Consider the following 8936-nt stretch of genomic DNA (forward strand, 5'->3'; position numbering starts at 1 on the left):
TAATGTATTTCTTTGCATGGCTATCGTGAATAGTGTAGGTGTTCGGACAATACTTCTCTAGATGTCTAAACAAGGTGGTGTACTCTGCCACCTTCTTGCTACCCTGCTGGAGATCTATGAACTCTTGCATCTTGCTGTCCCTCACATACTGTGGAAAGTAGATGTCTAAGAACAGCTCTGAGAACTATGCCCACATAAGCGCCTGTCATTGAGCTACCATGTATCGTACCTCCCGCACGGTCTTCCACCAACTCTTGGCATCTCTCTACAAATGGTGAGTGCCAAAAGTAACCTCTCTATCTGAAGGAACCTCTAGGACTCAAAGATTTTGCCAATGGCGTGAATCCATTCATCTGCTGCATCGAGATCCACTTTCCCTAAAAAGGATGAGGGATTCAACTCCATGAAGCGTTTGTAGCTCACTCCATGGTTCCCAGTATTATTCCATCCATTGATGCCATTGCCATTGATGTCGTTATCATTACCATTACCATTACCTTTGTTATTCATGAGGTTTTGGAATATGGTAGTCAACGTGGTGAGAGCTTTCAGAAGGAAGTCTCTCTAAGTTGCCCAACTCTGAGGCTGGTGTCTGTCCATCTACAATAAAATCTAAAGATCTATATATAAATTTTATGCTTACTTGAGAAACACTTCGGATGATGTCCCTATTAGACATCTAAGTTTTGATTTTTGAATAAGTCCCAAGAACTAAATTTCAATGTACTATTTCATGACAATGACATTTAAATAAGAAGAACACACTCACCAAGCGATATAGGTCGGTTGGATGAGTCTTGAGCCAAAATTTTCCTCGTGCTTTGATACCAAACCTATAACACCCAAAAAAATTATCTCAAAAATCATGAGGATTTTTTTTTAAATAGTTTAGAAAACATGACAAAAATCATTTATAATAAAATCAGATAAAGAGATTGGGCGGGTTACAAATCTATCAAATCATTCACCATATTAATTTGAATTTAGCAATAACATAATTAATTGAATTTAGTCTCATTGTTTGAAAATGACATCAGAGTCATAAATGTTCAAATGATAAATAAATGTCCCAATTCAAAACTCCACAGGAAAGGAAAGACTTGGCTCTAGTTCTGCCACAGTGTCCTGCTATCGCAAGGATCCTCTACTCAGTACCCGTAAGATATATTGGGGTTAGACTCACTAACTCCCCAGCAGGAGATACTATTCAATACGGGTAAATCAAAACCAGTATATATGAATATATTATGATAAATTCACACATTAATTCAAGCAAGTATCCATTTTAGGTATGCATGATATCACAATTGTATAACAAGAATAACATTCAGAAATAATTAACAATCTTATGCAAGAGTAGGTAAATAATACATGCACTTACCGATGAAGGACCGATAGCCTTTTCATGCATGAGTGACTTTAATTGCCTTTATTTAAGTTTTTTTTTACGTGATACATGCTATGCTTAAATAAATGCATAAACATTTAGGGTTTTCACTTCTTAGCCCTGTGGGTACTACACAGGCTTAACTAGAACCAGGACCATGACTTAGGAGGGTACTTTTAAATAAGTTATGGCTTAACCCTGGTCAGTGTGAATACCCCAAATTTTTCAAAATTTCCCTTTTTTCCCCTACACCCACCTGTTGAGTCAGACAGAAGGGCAATTAGGTCAATTTCTATTTATTTCTCGGATTCACTTCCTTGTTGAAGATCCGACACCCAATTTCATTTTTCATCTTTGATCCAACCTCGAATCCAGATCAGATATACAAATCCAATTCAGAGTTTATTTTCAAAAAAATCCAAAAATTAATTCTCTATATTGGCTCAGGTATTTTACTCAGATCCAATCTCCATGTTTCCTCAGTTCGAGATCCAAGCAGGATATTTACTCAAAAATCTCAGATCGAGATCTATTTTGAAAACCCAATTTAAAAAAAAATTAACTTTGTTATTTCAAAAACTCTCTTTTTGTAAAATCCTCACAATTTTAAAATTCAATATTTCCTTAAATTCTTCAAAAAACTCATTTAGATCCCATCTTTTAAATCCCTTGCATTTCCCTCATATTTTTAGGTTTTTCTTTCAAAAACATAAAAAAAAATCAGAAAGTAGCTCTCCCCCTTTCTTGAAAATCCTTATAATTAGAGCCTTCTTTTTGAAATTTTTTAAAATATGGAGGGACCATTTTCAAAAAATTTATAACGGTCTTCTCCTATATAACAAACTGCGTAGGAGGAGCCTCTCATCCATCTCTTGCACCACCACCATCCTCATCCATCTCTCGCATCCTCACATCGAGTCTCCCCTTCCTCTCTCTCTTCTCCCATGTTGCTGCAGTTGCAGTTATACGATAACCATTATCCCACCTCCAATGGATGCCTTCACTAGGGTACAGAAAATCAAGTTCAACAACCTGAAGAGTAGCATGAATATGTCCAGTTATTTCATAATAAGAATGATACATAATTTCAAAGAGAGGAGGTCGGAGGGGGGAAAGAAAAAAAGAGGTGACACTGAATGAAATGCACATGCCTGATCTGAGAAACCTGCATTTCGAGACATGACAACTGCCCATCTACTACCAGCAGTGGCCATGGAGGTAACAGAGAAACCTTCCTTCCACTTCTTGTTTATCCATTTGAAAGGAAATGAATCACTAACCTTGTAAGATTGCTGGGCATATTGTGTACCTGCATTAAACATTCCAAAAGAAGATAATGGCATAAAAGAAGGAAAAATATTTGGGAACACAGGTAAAGTTGTAGTCTTAAACATGCATAGATTACCTTTTGACATTACCACTAAAGAGCTTCCATTGTTTGCTCCCGCTATTGCACTAATATAATAATTTTTCTCCCACTGTTCCATGATCCATTCCTTCAAAAGTGCCAAAACAGAAAATGCAATTACCAACCACGAAACTTAAACATTACAGGAGGAACAGAACCCACAAAAACTTACCTTGTGAAGGAAAAAGTTAGACAATTCATAAACTTGAGAAGTAAATCCAGTTCCGGCATCCATGATAAGGGCCCACAGATCTGTACAAGATGCTACACTACTGATATATAATCCATCTTCATTCCCTTTTTCAATGTGCTGTGCAAGCCTTCCATCTGCGACGTTGTAGTGGTACCTAAAGAACAGCAAGAACAAAGAACTCATCAATGAGGCCAAGAAAGATAAGCTTCACTAAAAACATGGATAAAGAGAAGCTATATAAAAAACCCAGGCATTACCGCTGCTTCATTGGCCGACGGGCATTGTAAACGCTAATCCACTGTGTTGCAGGCATCCCCATGCGAACCTTCTTCTTTGGTTGTTCATCATCTTCCTCTTCAATTGTCAGCCGTCCTCTCTTTTGCCCAACCTGATAGATAAGCTTTATGTATGTGATTAGGCATTAGATAACTTCCTAAGAATAGGAAAATAAGCTAGAGACAATAAAACATAGACACAAGGGTACCTTCTGAGCCCCATCTGTGTTTATTGGCCTTATAGCTGGATTAGGACCAATTATTCCATCAAAGAGAGAAACATACTTCGCATAGTTGGGTTCCTCATCAAACTTCAAATTTACAACATATTCAAGAAATTGCCTGAATGGCTGCGGGCAAAAGCAACACATGGCCTCTGGGGATGTAGCCATCTTCTTCTTACAAACCATGAAACTCTTATTCTCACCCTACAAACAGAAAATTTAAAACATGTTTAGCCCAAAAGAAAAGCAGCCCACTCCAAAAGCAGTGCGAAGAACTTCAAGACAGACAGTCTTCTCCTATATAACAAACTGCGTAGGAGGAGCCTCTCATCCATCTCTTGCACCACCACCATCCTCATCCATCTCTCGCATCCTCACATCGAGTCTCCCCTTCCTCTCTCTCTTCTCCCTTTTCCCCTCTCCTCCTTTCCCTTTTCTCTTGCCTTCTTGAGTAGAGAAGGGGTTCGGTCCAGTAGTAGACTACAGAGAGATCACCTCTTTGCCCTCACCTTCTGCCAAGCCACGACAAGAATCCTCCGCTCTCTCTTTGTTCTATGAAATTACATCTTAAGTGTGTCCTTGTTTTTTTTTAGTTTGTACTGCTATTTCCTTTCTTTCACTTTCCATTATCCATCTGAAGCATCAGATGCAACATCGATCTGCATATAGCAGCATCGATGTGTATGCTGCAATAGAATATTGATTCCATTTTTATGATACTTATATTTCAGTTTTTCTTTTTATATTTCATTGCTTTTTCTTCTCATTCGCTTATGCATTTTCTGCATCTTCTTTCCCATTTTTTGATCCGCTGCACTCCACGCATTTTGGCATTTGATCTAGCATTATCTCTGCATCAATTTGTATTTTATCATTTCTTTTGCATTATGTTTGGTCAACATCATCTCCGCATTTGTTCATTTTTGTCTTGATCTGTCATCGCCATTCATTTGCTATGTGTTTAACTATTATTTGCATTTTGTCATATACTTGTGTTTTCTTTCATTTATGCATATCTCTTATCATTTCAACAGCACCATTCATTTAAACTCATCATTCACGCACCTGCGTTTCATTAATTTCCCCTCTCTCCATCGGCGTGTATGTGTCTCCTGATTTACATCTGCATCAAGTTTCCTTAGTTATTATGCATTCGCAGTCATTCCCGCATTGCATTGATATCTCTGAATCCGAATATCCTTTCTCCCCATCTCCATCGCATCGATATCCTTTGATCCAGCATTTGCATTTGATTTACTGTGAATTCCTATTTCATTTGATGTAAATTCTTATTTCACTTACTATAAAAATTTGTTATGATTTGCTATAAAATCTTATTTCATTTACTGTAAAAGCCTGTCATCATTTACCATGAACATGCTTTTGCCTTGCTATAAAATCAGGGTTAACATTGTGGGATCAGCTCTCAGTTGATTCAACAAATCTCACAACATATTCATTCACAACATTCCACTTGCTAGTTTCTGCAGGCTTTTGTTGATGTTCTACCTCTTCTCTTCTGTTTCACACTTGGTTACAACTTTCATTGCAATGGCTTCTACTGTCTCACTCTTCCTTTCCTTGTCACCATATGCATTATCTCTCAAGGCACAGTTTGGTTTGATGAACCCCATCATATCTCATTGTTGTTCACGTTCTTTTACAAGAACACAAGGGATACTTGTCTTAGTAAGCTCGGGCATAGTTATGGCTTGGCTCATTCATGGGCACTCGCTACTAAACAATGTCTAGGGAAATTCAAAATGCATTTCTTTTGTCAGATATGATAGGTTGCCTAATATTAAAGTTTGTGCTTTGATTCTTGTTTGCCTGTTACACTTTGACAAGTTAGTAGATATGGTAAAAGCATTCTCACAACAATGAGTTTTCTTTCTGTAAATCAAATAGAATACTTGTTGCCTGGTGGAAATTTTGTGTCAATGTATGGAGAAGTTCTGGATGTTCATCATTTGGATTGGTGTTCTGTTGCTTCTGAGCCATTCCGGATGTGTGGTCTTGCAAATAACTCATCATTATGTTTTCTCCTAGAAAAGCAAAGAGGCATATGTATTCATGTCAATAAAGGCCACTAAATCATCAGGATTCATGGAACTTTGGATATGCATACCTGTCCTTCTGAAATAGGTCCAGGAATAGCAGCTACCTATTACCGTGTTCCTCTGTCAAAGGAAATGCTTTGCTCTGCTGATTTGAAATTGGACTTGCATTCGATTTGTCATGAAAAAGCATTACTCCATTACCCGCATCTTATTGCATTTACATATCAAGCTAAGTTATGGTTTTGCATTTCATTATATTACTATGCATCCCTTACCTTCATATCACCCAACATCTTTGAAATGCTTACAGTATTATCAAGCAAGGTTATTACTAATTGCATGGGTGACATTTCTTTTTTTGAGATTTCATTTATAGCACTTCCTGTTTTGCAGCAACTCCTACATTTCGAATTCACTTGCATACCATCACCTGTGCACCGCTTCATCACTTGTATATTACCTGCACATTATATAGCTTACCATCTGCATATTGTTGGTTGTCTGTGTACCACTTAACTAGTACCACCTATGCATGTCATTTTATTTCTTATAGCACGTCACTTGATTTTCATAGTATATCACCTGATTTTACACCTCATTTATCGTCTGGTATTCGGTTAGCATTTACATCTTTTCATCAAGTCCATCCTTGCTATCACATCAACATGCTTGCGTGCCACCTTTTCCCTGGTCATTGTCGAGTATTGGATCATTTGAATCCAAAGTTCGATTCTGATAAATTGTCTACAAAATGCAACCAAGGTTGTTAAAAGGGATGTTGCTCTCCTTGTAAATGATGCTCCCAGATGCTCTTTACAGGTTGTATCACCATCTATAGCAACAATTTTAAATGTGTATTCTGCTGGTTTGTTTATTTCGATCAGTGGTGTATTGAGGAGTCAAGAAGAATCTATCTCTGGAAGTCCACTGGGTGAATCCAATTGCAATAAAGAGCATCAGAAATATTTCAATAGCTTCTGTATGTCAATATGTTTGTTTCATAGTAACATTACTGGAGGTTGACTAAATGAATCTTAGAAGGATACATCTATCAGATCACATGTTGGTTCCGAATCACATCCGAGGGATAATGGTATTTACATCCTTGTTCACGGTAAATTGTCCTTGATGTCTTGCTTAGATGGATTAGCAATTTTTTTTTTGCAAGCCATTTGCAGACTATATGCAAACAGAATCAAAACATATGAGTCTGAAGAAAGAAATGCTGAGTTTTGGAAACATCAATCATATCCTTGATGCATTGCTGCTGAAATCAATCTGTTGCTGCTGTTAAAATCAATTTGCTATTGTAGCTTCATTCTAGACACTCACTGCACTTCATTATCTGCACATTTTCGATACATTCACCTACATTTCCCTGTTATGTTCCATTATGCAATGCATTTCGATATATGTTTTAGTGAATGCACCCTCATATGCAATTTAAGCTATGCATTCTCATATGCATTTCAGACCAACCTGTGCACTGCATTCCATTATGCATATGAACTCCATTTTGGTCCAACAGCATATGCAATTTTTATTGCATATGCATTTCTTCATTTAGCATAGGCATTATACTTAGGTAAATGCATATGCATTCCTTCATTTAGCATAGACATCATATTTAGGTAGATGCATATGCTTTCTTTCATTAACATAAGCATCACACTTAGGTAGATGCACATGCATTTCTTCATAGGCATATGCATGGCACTTAGGCAAATGCATCTCATCCATGTATAGGCATTGCATCTTCATATATGCATATGCATTTTCATAAAAGCATAAGCATAATCATATGCATATTGGTTTTAACATAGTATTTTTTATTCCTTCTATATTTAGCATTTCTATTGCCTTGTTCTAATCTTGTAATTGCAGGGAAGCTTAGAAAATTAAGATTTTCTTTCCTATAATAGGAAGTTTTAATATTTCAATTTCAATTTCAATTCAAGATTGTTATAATTTCATATTAATGAGAATTTTTACTTTTCTGTTTAGATTAGAATGCATGAGCATATAGTTGCATTTTAAATTCTCGTAATTGCTTGTGACATTTTCCTTTTACCTTATTTTTCAAAAAAAAGCACTTTGGGATAACACAAATGGCACGTGCACGATTCTAATAAGAGGTAAATAATCTTAAGTAAATGATTCACATTTATTACCATAGTCAAAATGTGAACAATACTTAGGATTTTTATCTTTTATGGAATAAAATTTGGCCTACACTTTAGGTCTTTTCTGAAAAATATTATATTTTCAAAATTGCATTTTCCTCTTTTGTCAGAATTAAAAATAAAGATTAAATCAAGATACATTTGTAGCCATAGTCATGAATATATTGAAATTTAATCTTGCCTTAAATTCTATAAAAGTACAAAAAATGATTTTATTCTTTCTTGAAATTTAAATGAAGATTAAATCAAAATATATTTGTGACCATAGTCAGGAATATATTAAAATTTAGTCTTATTTTAATTCCATTAAAGAATGAAGTTTGCTTTTATAATTCTAATTTAAAAAAAAAAACCTTTAAATGCATTCATCATTTTGCATCATTATTTGTCATCTTTTCAAATCATTTTTTAAATTCTAAGTGATTTTGAAATGAATTTTCAGAAATACAGTTTTCATTTCTAAGATTCAAAATCATTTTTCAACTTTTCTTTTACAAATGCAGAGTTACCCTGTTATCTCTTAATTCCATTCAGTTTTAAATCTTATTTCAAATTCCAATTTTCAATCCATATTTCTGAAGTTAACATTTCTAAATTTCATATTTTAACTTTGAATTTTATTTCAAATGCTAATTTCAAAATTCTGTATTTCTCCTCAAACTTTCAAATTTTTATTTTTTATTTTCAAATTCAATTTTAAATTTTGAAGTTTATTTCAATTCTAAATCAAATGTTTGAAATTTATTTCAAAATCTCATCTTAAATTCCAAGTTCAAATTCAAATTTCAAATTCCAAATTCAAAGTTCAAATTCAATATCATTTCTAAATTCAAGTTCAAGTTCAATTATGATTTCAAAACTTAGAATTGATTTCTAATCTTGATTTTCAAATTCAAAATCAATTCAAATTTGATTTTCAGTCAATTTTGGATTTCAAAATTCTCAAACTCCGAATCCAATTTCTAAATACTCAATTGCAAGTTTTTAAAGAAGAGTCCATTTCAAAATTCAACCTTTCAAAAATCATTTTTGAACTTCAAAGACATTTCTAAAAAGGATATTTCCAAATCCATTTTCAAAATTACTTGGAAAAATCCAAATTTCTAAAATATTTCCAAGAAAAGCATACACATTCCTCAAGTTCAAAAATCATAGCACAAGCCTGACTCCATGTGCATTTAGGATTTTCAGAATAATCTCTCAGAC

General features: G+C 34.8%; 1 protein-coding gene across 1 annotated transcript; it reads right to left on the minus strand.

The window, feature by feature from the left end:
• Window positions 1-2248: 2248 nt before the first annotated feature.
• LOC149828846 (casein kinase 1-like protein HD16) lies at window positions 2249-5121 on the minus strand. Its single transcript, XM_090017149.1, has 8 exons — window positions 4997-5121; window positions 4553-4610; window positions 3473-3691; window positions 3246-3376; window positions 2968-3142; window positions 2793-2883; window positions 2539-2696; window positions 2249-2419 (listed from the first exon to the last, which is right to left on the minus strand). Exons 1-8 carry the CDS (start codon window positions 5119-5121, stop codon window positions 2249-2251), a joined length of 1128 nt encoding a protein of 375 aa, XP_089873275.1.
• Window positions 5122-8936: the final 3815 nt, after the last annotated feature.

Source organism: Nuphar pumila, chromosome 9, assembly GCF_984573655.1.
Source record: "Nuphar pumila chromosome 9, dmNupPumi1.hap1.1, whole genome shotgun sequence".
In the NCBI taxonomy this organism is placed as follows: domain Eukaryota; kingdom Viridiplantae; phylum Streptophyta; class Magnoliopsida; order Nymphaeales; family Nymphaeaceae; genus Nuphar; species Nuphar pumila.